This window comes from Pteronotus mesoamericanus, unplaced genomic scaffold (genome assembly GCF_021234165.1).
Source record: "Pteronotus mesoamericanus isolate MK-2021 breed Mesoamerican mustached bat unplaced genomic scaffold, CSHL_Meso_final scaffold_167, whole genome shotgun sequence".
NCBI lineage: Eukaryota > Metazoa > Chordata > Mammalia > Chiroptera > Mormoopidae > Pteronotus > Pteronotus mesoamericanus.
Genome location: NW_026555308.1, coordinates 9,907,812 through 9,930,837, shown reverse-complemented (window position 1 = coordinate 9,930,837; position 23,026 = coordinate 9,907,812). Strand labels below are relative to the sequence as shown.

At 41.3% G+C, this 23,026-nt stretch overlaps 1 protein-coding gene across 1 annotated transcript in view; it reads right to left on the bottom strand.

Annotated features, from left to right (window-relative positions):
• Positions 1-23,026, bottom strand: part of SNX29 (sorting nexin 29) — a 547,242-nt gene that overhangs the window by 250,648 nt on the left and 273,568 nt on the right. The window contains exon 15 of the mRNA XM_054589590.1: positions 17,512-17,618. Within this exon, the coding sequence (XP_054445565.1) occupies positions 17,512-17,618 (107 nt within the window). The remainder of the gene's footprint in view (positions 1-17,511; positions 17,619-23,026) is intronic.

The following is a 23,026-nucleotide window of genomic DNA, read 5'->3' as shown; positions in this document are numbered from 1 at the left end:
TTTGCATCAAACCAAAAGGCAAAGGCTTTTCCAACACTCAGCCCATGGTAGGCAGTACACCTGGTACATGTTTGGAGAATCGAGCTCTTTTCACTATGACCCACCTGCCTCCCCTTTTCTGATACTTCAGTTATAAAGTCATATATGAACTACTCATATGTGGAGTCTTGAAAGACCTATATACACTACATGCATAGACTCTAAATTCTAGTTCCTACATATTTCAAATCATCAGAAAGCTGAAATAACCAGTTTTTTTTATAGTGTCACACTATGATAATTGATGTTCGTAATTATGGCCATGAGGAACGGCAAGTTCCTTAACTGCTTTCTAAATTATCGAAGATCAAATTATGTTCAGTTGCATTTTAGCGTTAAGTGTATTTTAATTATATTCTCATTCTTCGAAAATTAGTAACTCACATGGCTGAAATAGATGATCAAGGCAGCTTTGTGAATAAAATATTCTGGATAAAGCTCAGATTTCCAAAATGTTCTCACAAACCCTAAAATGAGAGTTTTAATTTATATCCTCTCTTCTTCCAAAAAAGAATATGGCCACTTATCATAAACAGTTGTATTATAAAATAGTATTTTAAAATTGCATGAAGGAATAAAAAAGAGAAGGGAGGCAGAAGAACAGATGAAGCCAATAGTAAGGTTGAAAATGCATGCCACAACATCTCCCTTTTAGTTAAACATGAGCCCCACATTTGCCTCTGAGTTTCCTAGCAGCCAAGACAAAGAGGAACACATGATCAGTGACAATATTCACAGCCTCCAAAAGACTTGACTACTTAATCAAGAGAATCATTCCTGGTACTTATATGTATACCCGAGAGGAATTCCTCTCACATAGAAGTTACTCCCATGACATACAATATGAGTGATCAACAACATTCTTACCTATATTCTTGCAAAAAATACAATGGTGATTTTCTAGCAGGTCATATCACCTAACACCCCAAGGCTGGAGGTCAAAAGCTCAAATGCTACTGAAAATGAGTGAGATAGGCTGGGAAAGGGAAACAGGGGGAGACCATAGGTAGTTAAGGACTAAAATAAGTTAAAAAGTTTCTATAGCATCTGAAGGAGGCAGCTAAGATGGAGCTCCACCCAACTGCAGCTGTGTAGAAATATGGTCTTAACACTTCCACATAATCCAGTTTTTTAAATTATGAAATATTTCAAGTATACAAAAGAGTAAATAACACATACTCATAAATACGTGTAGGAAATACATAACAGTAATAAAGCAAATACATGTATGTCACTTAAGATACAGAGCATTCTAATACTTTTGAGAACCCCCGTTATTACTACCCTGATTTTTTTTTGACTTGTCTATTTACTGAATCTTTTTTGTATTGCATTTTTTTCCTTTACCATTTAACCCCTATATATGCCCCTCCCCCCTGCAACCACCACACTGCTGTCCCTATCCATGAGTCCTTTTTCATTTTTGCTGGATCCCTCACCCCAAATATCCCCCCCTCAATAGCTGTCATCCTGTTCTCTGTAAGTTTCTCTCTATTATGCTCGTTAGTTCAGTTTGTTCATTAGATTCCACATATAAGTGAAATCATATGGTATTTGTCTTCCTCTGATTGGCTTATTTCACTTAGCATAATGTTCCCTAGGTCTATCCATGCTGTCACAAAGGGTAAAATTTTTCTTCTTTTTTTATGGCCAAGTAGTATTTCATTGTGTACATGTCTCAGAGTTACTTTATCCACTCATCTACTGATGGACACTTGGGCTGCTTCCATATCTTGGTGATTGTAAATAATGCTGCAATGAACATAGGGGTGCTTATGTTCTTTTGAATTAGTGTTTTGGGTTTCTTCAAATATATACCCAGAATAAAATACCTAGGAATGAATCTAACCAAGGATGTAAAAGGTCTGTACTTGGAAAATTATAAGACACTGAAGAAAGAAAGTGAAGAACATACAAATTAAGTGGAAGCACATACTATGTTCATGGATAGGAAGACTTAACATCATTAAAATGTCCATACTACCCAAAGCAATCTACAGATTCAACACAATTCCTATCAAGATTCCAATGACATATTTCACAGAACTAGAATACTTCAAAAATTTATATGGAATCACAAAAGGCCCCACACAGCAACAGCAATCCTAAGAAAGAAGAACGAAGTTGGAGGAATCACACTGCCTAATATCAAACTATACTATAATGCCATAGTAATCAAAAAAGCACGGTACTGGCATAAAAACAAACACATGAATTAATGGAACAGAACAGACAGCCCAGAAATAAACCCACCTTCATAGTCAATTAATATTCGACAGAGGAAGCAAGCACATACAATGGGCTAAATATAGTTTATTCAGTAAATGGTGTTGGGAAAATTGGACAGATACATGCAGAAAAAATGAAATCAGAGGGCTTTCTTACACCACACACAAGAAAATTCAAAATAGATCAAAGATTTAAATGTCAGATCCAAAACCGTAAAAATCGTAGAAAACAGGCAGCAAAATCTCAGACATTGTTTGTAGCAGTTTTTCATCAGATATATCTCCCCAAGCAAGGGAAACAAAAGAAAAAAATAAGTCAATGGGATCATATCAAACTAGAAAGTTTTTGCACAGCAAAGGAAAATATCAAAATTAAAAGACAATCCATGGGAAAATATATCTGCCAATACATCGGACAAGGAGTTAATATCCAAAATGTATAAAGAACTTATGAAACTCAGCACCAAAAAAACAAACAATCCAATTAAAAAATGGGCAAAGGACCTGAATAGACACTTCTCCAAAGAGGACATACAGATGGCTAATAGACACATGAAAAGATGCTCAACGTCACTAATCATCAGAGAAATGCAAATTAAAACCACAATGAAATATCACCTCACACCTGTCAGAATGGCAATTGTCAATAAATAAAAAACCAGCAAGTGCTGGTGAGCCTGTGGAGAAAAGGGAACCTTTTGCACTGCTGATGCAGATTGGTGCAGCCACTGTGGAAAGCAGTGTGGGGATACCTCAAAAGATTAAAAATGGATCTGCCTTTTGACTACTCTGATTTGTAATGTTTATAATCCCCTTGCCTTTCTGAATAGTTTACCCCATGTGTGAATTCCTAACCTATCTCCTGTCCCATTCTACATTTTGGGGGCTATTGAATCATTGCTGTATTGATTCCTATGCTATGCCACACTTTTTAAAAATCTACTCTCTTGTTGACTGATGATCAGGGTTGTGTTGAATGCTTTGCCACTATGAGCAAGGCGACGGGCATAGCTGTATGCGTCTCTCTTGGTCCACACAGGCAAGTTTCTCTAGGGTGGGGCTAAAATCTACATTTGTATGTTGGCCAAACTAATTCCAACTAAAAAGAACATTCTGTGGCCCAACTCTGTATGTGGAAGAAAAGCACACCTGTGGGCCGGTTACTACCGGCTGCTGGTCTGCAGCCTTCAACGCGGGCTGACAGCTTTGTGATGAACTATGAAAGAATAATTCTATATACAGTAAAACAATTCAGGCCACATTTGCTCCTGCCTGTGATCTAGCTTAATTCAAGGACAAACAGATCTTTCATGGACAGACCATATGACCTTCAGGGAGGTGTTCATGAATATCATTTCTTAAAAATGAGTTTTTGAAGACTTTTGGATGGCATAAAGTTTTACCTCATACTCACACAAACCCAGAGGGAAGATGTGCTACTGACCAAGGGCAGTTCTCTACCCCGCCAAAGCCTAATGAGTTGGAGAGAAATCTGATAGCCTGTTAGGAGGTCATATTATGCACTTGGAAATGGTGCTAAGTAGACCAACTGTTGACAATGCCTCTGAAGTGGAAACTTGATTTCAATGACAAAGTTATAAAACTCTGCCGAGGGTATGATCCCAAGTTTGAAAAATTCATATTCCAGTCAAAATTAAGTATATCATATGGCATATAACATCCATATTTATATAATTACATAGAAACAAAATGTCATAACAGGCTTCAGTGTCTGCAGTGATTATCTCTGGGAGGAATGGTAAGTGAATTTTCTTTTTTAAAGTTTTACTTAATATGTATTTTTCCCCAATGATCATGTTACTTTTATTCCTAGTGACATGAGGATGTGACTAATCCTATTACCTATCATTTGCAATGGCCGGGCTCCTAAAGAGCCCAGGATGAATCCTCTTGAAATAGAAACGCTCTTAGAAAATGGTGAGATTTATTTCAAAATGCATTCACCCTACACTGTGGCTCCAAGATAGTCCACTGTGTTCTGTAAAAGGTATTATCCAACAGAAAGTTTCTAAAATGACAGAGAGAAAATCATCAACGATAATAAACAGAAAATTACAGTATCAGTACAAAAAATATATAGAAGCATGCCTCCTTAACTGTGGAAGTTGATTTTTACTTTTATTTTAGAAATGAATTTTCATAAAGCTTTCATAAAGTACACAGCTAAGCCTCAATTTAGTATTCTGTAACGCGGCAATAATCGCCCTTACCCTTCATTTGTTTATGAGCATTAAACATATGCACACTGCCTGGACTGTGACAGGCACTCAAAACAGCGCCTGACTCTGACAACAAAGTCCCCATCATCACCTCCACCACCATCACCACGAAGTAGGAGAATTACCCAGATCAGAGACCGGCACACTACCACCTAGAGGCCAAATACAGCCAGCTGCCTGATTTGGCAAATGAAGTTTTACTAAAACACAGCTATGTCCTTATTACAAGTTGCTCAGAGCTGCTTTAGTGCTGCCCTAGCAGGGTAAGTAGCTCCATCAGGCGTCCTGCAACCCCTAAAATACTTTATTTGTGGTCCTTTATAGAAAAAAAGTTTGCTGGCCCATGATCTAAAAACTGTGAAGGGATATACAAAAAAAAAAAATTGTTATAATTCTGATGTGTCAAAAAATATTGTAGGAAATTTACATTTTATTCCCTACATACATAAAGGCTGTTGGCACAAAGTTTCAGATACAAAATGGCATTTCAACTTCTGACAGCCAATTTAATCCACTCAATTTTATCACTTTTCATCCAAATTGACCACCACTTTTGCTTGAAAATATATTCCATCAAAGTAGTTCAAACCTCAAACACCAGGAAGGCAGTTGTTATGCTATTTACAGAGAAACTGATATCTTGCTCTCCTCCTGAGCCACAGCAAAAGGGATGGGGGGAATTTTCCATTAATTTTAAAAGCTTTCATGACCAAAGGCAGAAAAGATTTTTCAAGAAAAAAAGGTACTATTTTAGCATTTAAATCCAGTTTTCTTCACAAAGGAAAAATAATTTCTACATGTTACATAGTGTGAATTGGGTTGTTAACACAGAACACATTTCCTTTATAGGAGAAGAACTGAATGTAAAGGACTCATTTTTGGAAGCATTAATCTTAGGTACATGGAAATGAAAGAGCTGGTATGCAGAAGGGGTCAGTCTTTGTAGAAAAGAAGTTTTCAAGTTTTTGTAACACTGCTCTACCTGCCATACCTTTATATTATCAAAGGTGAATCTTTCAAACCATCTGGACGGTGTGTTGTGGGGGGAAAGAAAATCGCCAGAACTCAATTTCAATTTCCTTTGCTAAAAAAATATTCTTTGCCCCAAGCAGGCTACAGAGTTGCTGGCACCACCCAGAGAAGTAAATGAATCAGGGCGTTTTAAAGGTTCCATGAAGGCAAAAAGAGAAACTTTTAAAAGGTACTTGTCACTGGGGGGGAAAAAAAAAAAAGAGGTTGACAGTTTGTCCTGGCAAAGCTGAGTTTCTGGTACTGAAAATGGAACCTGTGAGTCACAGTGAGGAAGCCAAGTATATTCAGCTCTGCGCTTTACCATTTCCAGAGGTAAAATTTACCTTCGTCAACGTAAGTTACAGAAAAAGCTGGCTGCCAGTGAGGGAAAAATTAGCCACAAAAGAGTTTGTGAGACAGAGTTGTTTTCTGAAAAACAAAACAAAGAAAGCTGTGGGCAACTTGGCAAAAAAAAAAAAGTTCTTAGGTGGTAGGAAGAGGGGTGAGGTTCAAGGATTGTGGCAGCCCCTCGGAACTGCCCTGGCAATGACTGCAAAGTGCAGGCTCACGGCAAACAGTAATAGTGGATCCAAGTGACGCGGGAGGCCGGCCTCACTGCCTGTGCTGGGGGAAGGGGTCCCCAAAGGGAACTGATGACCCCACTGTTCATTGTTCTGGTAAAGTCAACCCCAGGACAGGCAGAAGTGAAGAATCACAAAGATGGAGATGGAGAGCCATTCTCTGCATGGGGCCTGATTCAAGCCCCAGAGAGTCCAGATCAGTTCTAACAGGAGAACAGGCTGTCCTCAGCCAAGCCGGGATGTGAGGATAAAGGCTGCTCTGGGCAGTGACTGAGAGGGCCTGAATCCACCCCAAGAGGAGGTGTGCCCTCCTCCCTTAGAAGAGGAGCAGGCTGAAAAGCCAGGACTAATTTGGCAGATGGGAGAGCGGGTAGCAGAGACAATACTCCCTGCTGTAGCGATGGCAGCAGCATAAACACAAAGCTGGCATAACTCCCACACAGAAGGGCGAAGACGCAGACATCTTCTGGCCTTGGGTGAAAGGTGCATCCTCAGGAATCAGGAATGCCTCACGCTCCCTGAGTAAGCACAATAGGCCTCTCTCCGCCCATCAGGGGACAAGGCCCAAGAAATAACTAGTCTTGTAGCTACTCTGTGCCTGGTGGGGCTCAGGGCTGTTTGACTCAGGAGGGACACTATCTGGCTCCTGGAAGGTAAGTAAGACAAGAGGCCTTCACAGCATGCACACCACCCAAGGAAGAGGGGTTGTGGCAGGAGGCAATGTGTTCAATGCATTCTTCCCTAGTCAACCTGTGAACATGACACACTAGGAATGATTATGCCCAGGCTATGGAGGAGGACAACTGAGGCTCACACAGGCTAGGTAACAGGGCCAGGGCATGCACTGAAGGCCATGATGGGAGCCCTTGTGTTCTGGCTGGCATGGAGACACCACCACCTCATGGAGTTTAAATTTAAGGTTCTTTTCAACAGAGTGGTTATAAGCTTCAGGTCAAGACTTTCCCACCCAGCTCTGCCACCAATTATTTGTATGACCCTAAACATCAACGATCTCACCATACCTTAGTTTCCACCTATATAAAATAGGGATAAGAGTACTACCACCACACTGCGTGACTGTAAGGACTGTAAGTGAGATCAATAAAGGGCTCAGAAAACTGCCCGGCACAATGCACACACTGAATGAAGGTAAGCTAGCCAGCCTTCAAGGAGCTTAACGATTACTCAGAAAGATACCTACCCAACCCAAAAGAACAGAATGGCTCCAAACTAATTAGTAAAAAGGATTCAGTCTCTTTTTATTTTTAATCCACTCAAACATGCCTCCAAAGTAGATTAATAAAAATGTTGAACTCCTTCTTTCTACAGAGCTATTGGGTCAAAGCAAGTTATTAGCTGAGCTATATAATTCATCTGATTAATTAGCACTGCAATGAGCCAGGAGAAGCAACAAAAACTCAGTGTTACTCCAAGCCCAATTTTGACTCTATTTCAAGCATTAGAAAGTATCCTGCTACAATACAGTCTTAAAATGTGTCCTGAAACAGAAATGGTGAGCTAACCTCCAACAAGGGCCATCAAATCTCAGTGACACCTCTGTAAATAAAGGCACTGTCTGAAGAGCAAGTGGCAGGATCACAGCCACTGCTGTCACCAGAACTGGATTAATACACCAGTTCTACCCACTTCCCAGCTGCGACTGGGCTATTCCACTCAACCTTCCTGAGACTCAGTGTCTTGACCTGTTGTGATGATTAAATGAGAGGATGCAGATGGTGCCGCAGTCTGGTTTGTGACACACAATAAATGCTTACTAAATGGTACCAGCTGCATAACTGCATTTCACAATTCATTCATTCATTTCTAGGTGAGTGAGACACTTTGGGGAATATTTCAATTTATTCCACTTAAGAAAGCTGCTCAGGTGGATGTTAGCAGCCATTCTTATACAAGCTTGGACAAGGTTAGCTGCACCTCTGGCTTTTGCAAACCTATCACCAGAGCCACTGTGCTTTGTGTCAGCCTCTCAGCAAAAGAGAAAAGGCAGGTGATGGAAGGCATTAGTTCCCTTAAATAAAACTTACAAGGACATTAACTTATTAGAAGCAAGGTCCCAAGCCTGACTATTATATATCAAGGGCCATTTCTAAAATGACAGGGCACCCTCAGGCAATGCTTTTCACAAGCTGTTTCACAATTACACCCAGCCAAACTGCTTCAAACTGCTCCTGCTGAAAGTCTTCAGGTGGCGTCCCTTAGGACCAAACTGCAGAGGCTTTGTAAGAAGTCTCCCAGTACCACTGACTTGACCCACAAAACTGCATCTTCCTGAACAGGTCAGAAATGGCTGGCTGGATTTACGAAGGAAATTTCTATCAGATGGCCGAGAGCGGTGATGGGGTGGGAGCTGTGGCAGTCCACACCTGCCTGTCAGGAAAACTCAGAGAGAAAAAGGCAAAGGGAAGAGAAAACTTTACAACTGTACCACTTTCAGGAAAAAAGAAACATTAATCCATTAATCGTAGCACCTGAAACTGAAAAGACTCTCTAATAGGAATGACAAATGGATAGTGCTAATAAAAAGAAAATCTGAAGACATTTTGTCTCTGTTTCACTCTATCATTTATCAGTCTGCTGTCTCCTGACAACTTCGTCAAATCTTTGCATATGCTGTTCCAGAAACCTGAGTGCCCTTCCCTCCTGTTTTGCTGACAAATTCCTATTCTGTCTTTAAAACGCCCCTTAGAAATGACCAGTTCTGCAGCATCTTTCTGAGACACTGCAAACCTTGCCTACTCCAGTACCAGATCTCAGAGTTTATTCTCCCTCCCCTGTGTTACTTCTTTTGATTCACTGATTACTTGCTGCTACAAATGACTATTTTATGAAGCTAAGTTCCCTAGCAGGTCATGTGAGTCCCTTAAGGCAAAAGAAAGGGTTGAATCATCAATGTAGCCACTAATCTGGCACTCATTCATTCATTCACGTATTCATTCCAACTTCTACTAAGCACTAAAAGAAACCTTCATTGTCTGCCTCTATGGCATCCATTTCCTATCTGAAAATAGCCTTGGTTTTCATTTGAGGTTCTAGGCCCTTCCCAGCCTTCATTCTCAGTTTCTGAATGGAGCGCCTCCCTCAGCCTTAGCATGAAATCCTGCAACTGGTTGGAAAGGGAGAGTGGAACCCAAGATGGTTCTGTAAGACTGAACTCAAGGCTCTTGCCAGGAATGGAAACATAAGTGTTTGCTTTTTCTTTTCAATGTGAACCCGGAAGAAAAATTATTTGTCCAGGGGCTATTATGGCCATGTGTGACCAGGAGGGAAAAACCCACCCAAAATAGTATCAAATCAGAAATAGTAGAAGCAAAGGCCAGAGTGAGTGAGTGAGTCAGTGAGTGAGTGTGTGTGTGTGTGTGTGTGTGTGTGTGTGTGTGTGTGAGAGAGAGAGAGAGAGAGAGAGAGAGAGAGAGAGAGAGAGAGAGGAGCCAGGTGGCATAGCTCACATCCCAAGACTCGGCCACATAGTTAAAGCCAGATTATCCCTTCTATCAATAAAAATTGTTCTTCTGGGGATAATCAGGGTAGGCTATTCTCTGCTGTAATAAAAAGCAAACACTGATATAATCAGTAGTTGGATCGATAAAGGTTTGTTCCTGCCCTCACAAAGTCTATACTGGGCCCAGCAGCATGACAGGCAGCTCCCTCCCAAGCAGTGACTCGGGGATCCAGGCCAGTGTCATCTCCTAGCTATGCCACATGGAACACATGGCTTCCGGGGTCACCATGGTAGGAGGAGCAAGAACAAAGAAAATTCACACCAACTCTTCCGTGCTTCCAACCTGGATGATGCTCATCATTTCTACTTAGAGCCCACTGTCCAAAACTAGTCACGTGGTTTCAACCTAACCATAAAGGAGCCTGGGAGATGCACCTGTCCCCTTTGTCCAGGAAAAGAGAAATGAGACAGACTTGACAAACACATAGTAGAGTCTCTGCTACAGCCGGTTTAAGCCAAGGCTTCTGTCACCTGCCACCAAAAGATTCCCAAACTCTATAAGCACCAGCCAGGTGCCAGGATCACGGGAGAGGCTGGGACCACAACAGTGAACAAGATAATGCAAGAGCTGCAGTCGTGGAACTTAAAGCCCAGTGACAGACAGTGGGAAAGAATGAGGGGAAACAAGAACACAGACAAGAACATGTACAACACCACACTGGCAGGATTAGGAGAGGTGACACAGCAGATGCAATGAGACTCCTGGGGCTCACTGAACCCAGCCTTCAGCACTGAGAAGGTGATCGGAGAAGGCTTCTCGGATGAGATCTGAAAGATAAGAAGTTGTCAGCCACGAAAAGTGGTGAGGGGTGGGACATGGAGGAAGAACAGAGTTCCTGGTGAAAAACCAATCTGTGTTAAGCTCTGGAGATGAGTGGGAACGTGTGCATTCCAGAAACTGAAACAAGCTCAGAGTGAGCTGAGAAGTATGACTGAAGAGTAAGGCAGGAGCCATAATATGCAGTGGCTTATGTTAAAATATAAAAAATTTGCAATGTTTAAATGAACCTAAGGGCAAAGGTGAGCCACTGGAGAGTTTTCAGCAGGAAAATGGCCCAAGCTGACTGAGCGTAAAGTAGTTTTTCATTATTCCATCCATGTGCATTGAAGTCAACATCTCCTCTCCTCCCTGTCTCATCAATCTGCCCCCTAGACCTACAGTTTCTATAGCTCCATGTTGCTAGTGACAACTCCTAGATGTTACTGGTGGGGTAGGCTTATCTGGCACATGGGACAGCCCTGTCCCTTCACCTGCTATATTCTGAACACTGAGCCCAACCCAACAGGACAGATATAACAGAGTCTCCTCTACTTTCTTCCATTGAGACCAAACAACTCCTTCTGCAAGCCCAGGAGTAGCTTCGAAAAGCCATTTCCTGCCTTCAGGAGAAAAGCAAAGATAAGTCAGGCCCAAAATAATGTGAGTCTGAGAAGCTGAAAACCAGCCACCATAATTATGACTATTTTTATCTATCGCCCAGAAAGGAGTACTGGATCATTTTCGAAGTGTCTCTCTAAGGAGGTTCATCTGTTCATTCTCAACTACTCCAGGACCCCAGTTCAGAGACACAACTGGAAATGGAAGCAGAACAGAACACAAGGGTTGGTGACACTGAGCAAACAGCAGGGCATAGAGCACCATCATAAACAGAGGGCAGCGACCCCATCATGAACTGGAAAAAAAGAGGCCCAAAGGTTCACAAGAAAAATCAGAAGATGGATAGATAGGGACAAGCGCTAACAAGTCTGGGAGCATGGCCACGCCCACACAGGAGCACACTGCGCCCCCCCCCCCCCCGCCCCGCAGCGGATCACGCCCTGCCGAGTGCGACGGGTGATGAAAGGCCAAGGGAGACAGGGAAGAGAGAAGACCTGCCCGGGGGCAAGGGGGCGCTGCCAATGACGGTGTCTTTTCCTTTGCTACACTGGGCTGGTCACTTAAGCACACAGGAACATACTGGGGACATCCAATGGGCGTCATGGGCATAGGAGCGGGCCTGCCATCTGAGCAAGTCCTTAGGTTTGTTGACACCTACAACGTTTACTTACATCAGGTACTGCGTCAGCTAGAATTTACTTCCATTATCCCTCTTTAGCCCTACGATAATTCCCTTGGGTTTGACAAGCTAATAGCTAGCATGCTTGTCACTGCTTTCATTGTCCTGGTTCCTCTTAGAGTTAAAAGTTAAAAGGAAGGTCTGATTCCTGTGTCTAGTCAGGCACAAAGAAGCACAATGGAAAGAATGCCAACTCCAAGTCAGACAGCCAGGGGCAGGCAACTGAGGAAGGAGAGCAGTAAGCAAGGGGCCCCCTGAAAGGTGCTCTGCTAAAAGATGTCTCTCTCTGTGATATCACAATTTGAGATTCACTGGAACCATCATGGACCTCCTTCATAAGGCTTTTTAATGATACTGTGCTTTTTTAAAAGCTCTTATCTTTTACAGATATATTCTGAAATACTTAGGAATGAAATAATGTGAAATCATGGATTTGCTTCAAAATACCATGAGAGACTGAGCAGCAGACCAGGACAGAGATGAAGCAAGACCGGCCAGGGGTTGGTTACTCACTGCTGAAGCCAGGGCATGGGTCCGTGGAGGCTCATTGCACTCTTCTATTTTTCTACAAGTTTAGCTTTTCCATAATAAAAAGATTTTAAGAATTCCTTGGAAGTTTGGCCTTGTTAGTCATTTATGCTTTAGTGAGGATTACAGCTAGCCCTCTAGAAAAGAGAACTCCTTACCAAGTTTTCACTCATACATGGCAAGCACGTCAACACTGTTTTTCTGGGTGAAGAAAACTTTTTTTCTCCTAGCATAAGGTGACAGCCTGGTTTCAATCACTCAGCATCATGTGATTAAAAAAATAAATAAAAATAAACTTGCATCACACTTTTCATTTTGATTGTCAGTTCAATTTGATCTCAGCTCAAAGTTCTTTATCTTGAATGCGGTATTTTATTTAAAAGCCCACCCTTACTGTGTATAAAAATGACCCTCAGGGACATCAAGAGTGTTGGAACCCACTGGTGCCCATTATGAAGCCAGTGCTGGTGGTATAACTGCTCCCAAGGTACTGGCTGCTTCAGTAACGTTTACATTTTATTAAAATGATGATCACATTCAGTTATCTACAGTGTGTAATTATGAGTATATTTTTTACCAGCTTGATGCTTAAGCTTACTTTTCCATTAATAGTAACTCTGCCATCATAATGAGAATAAATGTGGCTAATAAACCATTTATGTCACCCATGAGCAAAAATTCAGGAACTAAATATACTCACAGTGTAAATGATAAGTATCCTAAAATTTGAAAAATCAATCAACAGCTAGCTGAATCCTGCCCCCTGGGAGGAAGTAAGATCTGTCTGCAGAGGGTGGACTGGCAGTTCTGAAGTACAGGGCCCCCAGGCCAGCAAACAGCAGGGGTAAAGCAAGAAGCGGGGCAGAACACAGAAGGCAGGATAAAGGAGCCCTTGTAAGCAGCGTGGAAATGGGAAATGAAAGAAAATGACACCTGACAATCATATACACATACAAACCTGCATATGAGCTGAAGGGCTTTGGAGGTAAGTCACAGAAGCATATTGTATACTAAGCTAAAAAGGAATTACTGTAACCCGTCAGGAAGGTGGGAGAATCTGGCTCCGAGAAGAGACCATAACCACAGCAGCCCTGGCAAGTTCAATACAGGAACAACTGGCTAGGTACCAGGATCCTCCCAAGCATTTTTGCTATTCTGTGCAAGTCAGGAGTTAGAGCCCCTCTTGCCCTGGCTCAGGTCACACGCTCACCCCGGGGCCAAAGGAGGGCAGAGGACTTAGATTTACTCCTCCACCAAGACAGCAAGCAGCAGTGGAAAGGTCATTAATCCAAAGGAAATCAGAAGGGAAACAAAGAGACACAGAGATACTGCCTGTCTACTACAAGCACTAAGCCAGATCCTCTATATTTAGTTCTCCAAGCTACCCTACTAGTTTGCACTACTGGTTACATTTTACTGACGGAAACACTGAAGCTTGGAGAGGCCACGTGGCCTGCCCAGGAACACATGGCAGTAAGTGACAAACCTAAACTCTGTCTGATGTGGGATGTTGTGTGCCCTCTAAGCCACCAGGCTGCCGAAGCAGTAGCAGCAAAGAGAAGCAGGACCAAAGTCCAAATGCCACTAACATTTTTATGTCTTTCTTCATGGCTACTGCTGGAAAAGAATAGAAAAATCTCGGGAGATGAGTCTAAACCAAAGGAATTGTACTTAAAAGAGGTAAAGAAAATCTTAGAACAGATCTCTCCTGGATGTGTCCAATAACTTTTATCTTCAAAACCCGTGGTAAAAACAAATCAATTTCCTCTAATGTCTAGAGCTTCAAGAGGAATGGGAAGTTTACAAAAGAAATTCGAAGTGTCATTACTAACAATCCCGAAGAAAAAGGGAGGAACATTCTAGAAGCTCCAGTTAGGCACACAAGCTCTGCACAACTGTTGTTAGAGACATGGCTCTAGGACCCCGGGAAGCAGGCAAAACTCTACATCTGCTCTTCACCCCTGCTTCCTGATGATCATAATGGAAATGGCTACTTAACGCACTGAGAGATGGGAGCTCACTGAAGATGGCATGGTGTCTTGTTCATCTTTGTAACCTAGGATCAGCCTTGATGTAATAAAGAGCTGATGCTATTCATAGATGAAACATCAATGGCTTTGCAGTCAAAGACGAACTCAAATCTAGGGAAGTAAATGCCATTTGAGGAACATGTGTGCTACAACCTTGCTTTTTTTGTGGCTCATATCCCAGAACCATCAACTCTATTACTCTGCATAGAGGAAGCCACTTTAGGTGGAGGAAGGAAGCTAAAGTCTGGGCCCTTAGAAGGCACTCAACAAATATGGGCTAAATGAATTGGTAGCATCCATCTGTATGTTACCTTTCCAGGCTCTCCAAACTAAACTTCCTCCTAAAACTGAGTGCCAGGAAAAAAAGCGTTCCTCCTGTAAAGAACCCATGTTTCCTCTTGTTAGCTATCTAATCCTTCCCACCAGAATGCTCTGCGCTATAGTGGGGCTTTGGTACAAGTCACTTTCAACCTGGGGTTCCAGAAGCCACATCTATCACTCTTTAAACATTACTCTAAACAGCTGAATCCATTCAATAGACTGTCATTCCACTCAATATTTATGGACCACCTACCATATGCTGGAGCTGTGTAGTCAATGAATATACAATTAAAAAGATAATGTTCCCCATCCCCTAAAGGAGCTCCCAGCCTGCGTTCCACTACAGTATGTCCAGAAGCAGGTAATTCCAACCACAGGAGACACATTCACTCCCTTCTTCTACAGTAACTAAGGGTGTAGGAGGGGCTCCTCCCAGAACAATTTCAAACTGCAATGGTGCCTTTCTGTCATCTACAGCTGGCTTTCCTCCTTGGCTCCTTTCATTCATTCTTTTAAACATGACTAGTCTTCTCTTCTGTCAAGTTCACCTTTTGTTTCTTAAATGAGCTCGCCCTTCCAGAGTGGAGCAGGATTATGAGTTTGAGCTCTGGTGATAGATGCCCTGGGTGATTTGAATCCAGCTCTACTTCTTACCAGCTAGAAAATCTTGGGAAAGTTACTTAACTTCTCAAAATTCCCTCTGTGAACAGTTATCTTCTTCACAGGGCACTGCTAAGGATTACATGAGTCCATGTACGTAAAAGCTTTAGCATGCTGCCTGGAAATAGAAGTACACACCCCACAGATAGCTGCTAGTACTACAGTGGCAGTTATATAATGAGTGTTTTTATACTAATGTTTCTCCCCTGCCAGATTAACCTACGCCTTGCCAGCATTCTCCTTCCCTTCTTGTTTTCCAAAGTTAACCATCACAAGATATCAAGAACAATCTTTCTACCTCCAGTCCTTGGCCCCCGATGCTCCCCAGCTAGTGAAAGACATCTTACAGTGTTGATTTTGGGTTCTGAGCCACCTGGAACGCTGGATTCCAGGTCACTGGGCTTGAACATGAAGAATGCAGCATTTGTGTGTGGATGTGTGAGGTGGTTTTAATGCTTTGAGAGACACCTAAAAGAAGAATGTTCAGGAACTCCCTTTTTATTGGGATGAATCACAAAAGAGGAATTCAACTGCTGGGGTACTTCAAAAGTCATATTATTTAAATTAAAACGTTTCTTCTTCCTTTGCCCTCCTGAAATGGAAAGAGAAGTACATCAACTTTTCCCCCCACATTCTTTCATTACTCCATTCCAACACGTGTTTACAACTCTTTCTTGTTAAAAGCCAATCCATTAATAAAATAACAAGACAAACATCACAAAAAACATTTTAAAGGGCTTGATTAATGCTAATGTAGAGGGTTCAGCAAAAGTCTTATTGCAATGAAATGCTAATAATATTCACAGATGAAAGATCACTGACAGAACCTCACTTTGCAACCAAAACAAAGGAAAATCAATCTGGGGTAGTCAATTCACTGGAGGAACATCCTGCTTCAGCCTCGCATCTCAGCTGGTTGACTACAACCATCAACTCTGCTGCTCCCGAGGTTAGGGCATCACAGGTGCAAAAGAAAGGAAATGAAGGCTAGCAAGAGAAATCTCCATGCCCAGCTGCTGCTCCCTCTGATGGAGCTGGTCAACACTTGCCTTGCTGGCAGCTAACAAGAGCAGCAATGTAAGCGGATCTGACAGTAACTGGCTGTATGCTTCATGTGTGTATGTATACAAACATACATGACTTGTAATAAATACCATCCAGTGACCACCACCTATATATATATATAATACATATTTTATATTTATATATACCTATATATACCTATATTTTATAAACTAGTTACCTAATCAAAAACTTGCCTCTGCTTTACCATTGAGTATGGTGATAAATAATGGTTTCTGATATTTATCAGAATGGTTAACCATAATAATGGTTAAAGTATTTTTTAAAAAATACTTTATCATATCAAAGAAATGACTTTATTCTTCATTTATAATATTTTTATCAGATACCAATGATCACTGTTACCAAATGAATTTTTAGTACCTATCAAAATCAGTATCTGTTTTTTTCCTTTGATTTATCAATGAGCTGACAATGAATTTCTTAACATTAGGCTAACCCTTGAAAACCTAAATAAATCCTACTTTTATGTGGCCTGTTCCTTTAATATGTGACTGAATTTGATTCAGTAGTATCTTTCTAGAATTTTTATGCATCTATGCACAAATGAGATGAGCCTGTTGTATCGTTTCTTTCTTATACTATCTTTGTCAGGTTTTTTATATTGAAGTAAAGCACACTTGAACCAAGATACAGAGATAAAGATATATGTATAGATATAGCTATATATAAATACAGGTATAGATATAGATAATGCTTTAAGGAAATGTAAATAGCAAAGGGCTTTTGTGTATGCTTGAAGGGTTTCCTAGAAATCACCACCAAACCATCCAGGCTTGCTACCTTCTAGGGAAACAGTTCTTTAATTAGTTCCACAAGATCTTTGGTACCCTTCAGGCAATGCTTCATCTTCAGTTAATTTTGATAATAAACATTATCCTAGAAAATAGTCCATCTCATTCATATTTTCACACTTATCAGCCCCAAATAGTATGTGATAGTCTCTCCTGTTTTTAATTCTCTCCAAATCCAAGGGTACATTTGTTTTCTTATTTTTAACATTACATATTTATGTCTTTTCTCTTATTTCCTGGCCAAGTGGATACAAAATTTCAATTAAATAATATGTTTCAAAGAACCAGCTCTTACCTTTCTTTATCAAGTACAATGTTTTCACTGCTTTGTCAACATCTGTTTAACAGACTGGGCCTATTTCTGGGAAGTCCTCAAAGCAGCCAATATCACCAATAAAGGCAGACTTTTCCAGCCTTACCTCAATGAGCTTTCTTTCATAGGAGCTTGCTAGTTCCTCAGCAACTTCTCCCGGCTTCTGCTCAGTGACTGTAACTTCTCCATCAACATTCCAAAGGTTTGGTACAACTTTAGGAAAAGAAAGACATTCCATAAATATTTTAACAGTAATCAAAAATTATTCTCCCAGGAAAAAAAAAAAAAAATCTCTTTTTCCAAATATCCAGAGACGAAAGTTCTTTTTAAGGGGGAAAAGGACCACAATTACTAATTACTTCAACATTGCAACATTTTCACACAATGCAATAAGGTGAATGGTAATGTGTATTTAAAAATGGAAGAACTGTCACAGAAACAGATGCACAGGAGTCTGGGGAATAATCTTATCACTACTTCCCACTCCAGGGAAAAATAGACAATGCGTTGGCAAGACGGTAAGAGCCTATACTTGCATCTTTTACATGGGTCAATTTATTTTTCTCCAACGAAAAGTTTTCCAGTGAGGTTGTGCCTGCCTACAGCCCAGGGGGAAATGGTAGTGGGGGTCAGAGTGCATGTAGAGCCAGTAAGCTGGCTCTGACAATTCACACTTAGACTGAAAACATGGCAGCTTGTGGAAAAACCCTAAAACCAATGTATAATGGCAATGCAAAGACCTCTTAAAGAAACTGGCTCCCAGGTCAGCACAAGAATTAGTAGGGTGTTGGGAGATGAAGTTAAGAGAAGAGTAAAGATCACAGAGTTCAGGTTAAGAAGCTCTGACTTTAATGAACGGAGGTTAAATGTTTTGCATGTGCAGTGTTATTTGTAAACAATGTTTTAAAAAGATTAAATGATAAACAGGTGAGATTTGGATCTGTCTCAAGGTAGAGGCTGGTATACAGAACATTCTCAATAAATATTTGTCCTGTGAAATGAATATACACAGGAAGGATGGAGGGATAAATAAGCCCAGGTATGCTACAACGGAAGCTTGCATTAGGATGTTGGCCTTTATGGAGGTTTGACATTGAAAGTAGGGGAAGATAGTCACATGGTTCGAGGGAGTAGGAGGGTTTGGGCATAGACTGAGTCAGTGAAAAACAGGATTTAGTAAATGCTCTTGAACATAATGTGCTCTGTGCGCTCTCTAAAACCAACTGAACAGAAGTGGATCACACCCCAGAGGGCTTTCCTATGTGAAATTTAAAAATTAAAAAGAAATAAAAACTTTCATTATGAAAGTTAGAATGGTAGACACCAATAGGTATTTTTACTTTTAGGTATATATTCATATATGCTTAATTTGTAGAGAACACTAAATAAATAAAAACTGGGAATGGGCCAGATAATTCCCAAAAAAGTAGAACAAAAGCAGGAAAGAACTGCTGAGCGAGCAGTTAAGAAAAAGATCGAGAGGCGCACATTAGGTACATGGATCAGCCCCAAGTCTGAAAACCAGCATCAACTATGCAGATCCAGTTTCCTGTGTGGTCTGGGAGGTGAGACTCCTGGAAGCCTCAATAAAATGCGATGAGATGGTAATGAGGCAAAAGAAGAATCTAAGGCTAGCCCTGTAATGATGGGGGTTTGAGAAACAAGGGGACAGGGTGAAAGGAAGTGGCACGGAGAAAGTGAAAGTGGGAAAGTGGGGGTCACTGAGCCTGAACTGCCCTGTGGTCCCACCTCCAGCCCTTCATTAAGCCTCCATCAGACTGCAACTAGTTAGAGCCCACAGAGGCAGCCAAGCCCCAGCCTGACGATGCAGAACACACCGGAGTGAAACCCTAAGCTATTTCTACCCCAGTAGTAACTACAGTTCCAGCCACTCCAGTAGGGAGTGGCCAAACAACAAACTGAAGCCTGAAATAGGTATTAAGAAAAAATTTAAAGGACATCCTGTTAAAGCTGACAGACTCAATATTAATTTTCATTCACATCCTCTCAGAATCCCATTAAAATTCCAATTTAAAAAAGTCCTTTCTAAAGGCCTTACCCATAAGGAAAAAGAGAATGAGAGAGGAAATAAGACAAAACTATTTTAGAAGAAGCAGGTAGATAACTGGTAAGTAACTTGACAGATCTGAGGAAATTTCATTCTTAACTGAAAGTGGGCAACACCAGAACACCATCTAATTAAAATGGAACAACTTGCAAAAGGCTGATCAGCTACTAACACAAGTCGCTTCTGGAGGTGGGAATGAACATGGGGGGCTAAGAAGCAATTTAAAAGAAGACTAAGGATTTTTTTCTCTGGAAAAGGTAAAACAGTAGGTTTGAACAGCACTGAAGGCAGAAATCTCTTATTGAAAACAGAGAGAAAAAAATAAAACGCACTGAAATTTTGAGGTTCTTCCATCTGCTTCCCACCCCTCCCTTCCATCCCCAGAACAGCAGCAGTCAACCTCTACCTCTAAGCAAGGGAATAGAAAGTATTTTCCTGTAAATCTAACTAACTGAAGAGGCCAGTTTGGGGGTAAAGGGGGTCTCTCCAGTGAAATAGCGGAGCCAAATCATCCCACCAGGAAATGATCACAGAGTTTTAAATCAGCTTTTTATTACCCTACTCCTGCCCCTGAGTAGGCAGCCAGGAATCACCTTCTTTTGAGACAAGCACCTAAGATGGAAAGATAGGGACCAGAATAAACAGACAGAGAAAAATAACTTGTAGGAGACACAGTTTAGGGAGAAGCATACTTCAAAAGCAAACGATCAGTAACATTCCCAGAGAGAGAGAGAAGACGGTGTAGGTGAGAAACAATAATAGGGAGATATTTTAAAAGGAGAAAAAAAATAGCATAGAGAGAGCAAAGAAGCTCTTTTAGAGAGCAAAACTGTGATGGCCAAAATGGAACACTAGATATAAAGACCAGAAGGTAAGGAAATTTCCAGAAAATAGAGCCAAAGGATACCAAAATGGAAAACTAGAAATGAAATGAAGAGTTACCACATGGGAAGAGTTCAAAAAGTGGGCAGAGGAGATAACACAGAGGGGATGAAAACCAAAGATATAATTCCAGAAATGTCCCCAAAGCAAGAGACATGAGTACTGAGGTGGAAGAGCCCCACAAGCAGCTAGCACAACAGGTGAGCCGTGCTCTGACACCTCATGCTGAAGTCTTAGAACATGGGGACAAAGAGAGGAGGGCATAAGCTTCTAGATTGGAAGCAGGATTTTGCAGAGGAGGGAAATGAGAAATGGCGGAGGATTTCTTAACAGCAATACTGTAGGTTGGAAAACAGTGAGTGACACCGTCACGCCCCCAGGGAATGATTTCCAAGCTAGAATGGTACACCAGGCCAAACCATGTGAGAAGTAGGTGAAGACATCTGCGGACATGCAATCTCTAAAAACTTTGACCCTCCCACCAAAAAAAGAGAAGAAATCTAGTTAGAGGAAAATAGAGATTCCAAGAAATAGGGGATCCAACACTAACATGAGTGAGAAAATCATTCATTACCACCAAAAACTGAAAACACAACACAGCCATCACAGATGGAGAAAGGAAACATGGTCTATCCATAGAATGGATGTTCAGCCATAAAAAAGAATGAACCTTGAAAGGTGAACCTTGAAAGCATCATGCTAAGTGACAGAAGACAGATACAAAAGGCCTCATATTCATGATTCCATTGATACAAAATGTCCAGAACAAGTACTGGTTTCCAGGAACTGGCAGGATGATGGGATGGGGTGTGATCGCTAATGACTATATAGGGTTTCTTTTGGGGCTGATAAAAATGTTTTGAAATTAGAGTGTGGTGATGGTTGCACAATTTTGTGAGTGACCAAAAAACACTGAATTGAGTATCTGTGCGGTATATGAATTCCGTATTGCTAAGGAAGGAGCAGCAGCGGCGGCGGCACCTGCAGCAATAGCAGCGGCGAGCTGAGGGGAAAGGGGGCGCAGCGCGGTCAGGCTCCGCCCAGCTACCGCTGGCCAGAGGGCGGACTCCAGGAGACACTGCCTCAGGATGAAACTGACAGTGCCTCATTTTTTAACATACTGAGGAAATTTACATAACTGAGAGAGCATTTGGAGTTGAATTGGTATTAAGGATATTGAACACCAACCAAATTAAAATGAAAAGGTAAGTCTTAACTCAAAAGAAACTAAAAAGTTGTATAAAAATAATTGTTATGTACCTCGCAGCTTAGCTAGATAGCGTTTTCAGAATCAGCATAATGTAATCATGGACCAGGGAGGGATTAAACTGAAAAAGATAATATGTCTGTGCCGGAGGATGTGTGTGTGTTTTGTCAGGGTAAGACCAAAGACAGCTAATCGTCATCTTCCACAGTGAGAAATCGATAAATAACACCTACAACAGAGAAATCAACAAGTGGCAATAGAAACATGTTATTCAGAGATCAAGACAACTACCAAAAGAATCAATTGGAAAGTTTAAAGCAGTTGCTTGTGGGGGGCGGGCGGAGGGGAAATGGGGGAGGGTGGTGGCTAGAAGCATCAGGTCTTTTATAAATAAGGTACTTTATAATAAACTACATATATATAGTTTATATATATAAATCATATATGTGATTATAAATTATATATAAAATCAAATTTAGTTAGCTTTTTAAAAATCAAACTTATATGAGCTAACTAAATTTGATTTTAAATTAAAAACAGAATTTGAGAGGAGTCAGCACTTAGAAATGAGACTTAGAAAAGTTAGATAAGATAAGAGCAGTGCCCATCAGAGCAGGGCAGGCACCCTCAGCATGAAGCCGGATGAAGCTGGTTAGCAAACCCTGGTGCTAATGCACATCTAAGGTAGAACAGATGTGTAACAGCACAGTCTGGCTCTGCTGTCCACGTGACCTTCTGATCCTTGGCTGACCTAAGTTTCTTTCCTCCACAAGATATCCAGCTGATCAGATCAGAAAGAGATGGCCATCCAATCTGCTTGATATCTGCACATCTCCGTAGAAATCAAGCCAGTGGCCTTCTGTCCTCAGGCCCTGGGCCTCTGTGGGCACATTAAGAAGAAACTGGCAATTTGCACTGAAGGAGATCAGATTTTTAACCTTCACAACTGGGGGACAGACCTCGGACAGTCATGAATTTATAGAAACGCTCTTAGAAACTAGTCAGTCAACCTTCCCCTGCAACTGTTGGACCCCCTGCTGTTTTGGTTCAGCTCCTGCAGCTTTAATAAGCACATCAGAAACTTCTATTCCATATATAACATAATATAATAAAATACTAGGCCAAACTATATCATACTTTTCTCATCAGAAGGCAGTTTCTAAGATGGCCCCTAGTATTCACATCTTTATATAATCCCACCCCTTGAGTATGGGCTGGACTTACTGACTCACCTCTAATGAATAGAATACGGCAGAAATGATGAATGTCACTTCTGAAATTAAATTATAAAAAGACTGTGGCTTCCCGCACTCTGATAAAAGCCAGTGGAGAGGCCCATTTGGCAGGGAAATAATGTACCCAGCCAAAAGTCAGCAAGAACCTGGGCTCTGCCACCAGCCACAGAAGTGGAGATGGATCCCCCCCGCCAAGTCTTGAGATTCCAGCTGCAGCCTCAGCTGACAC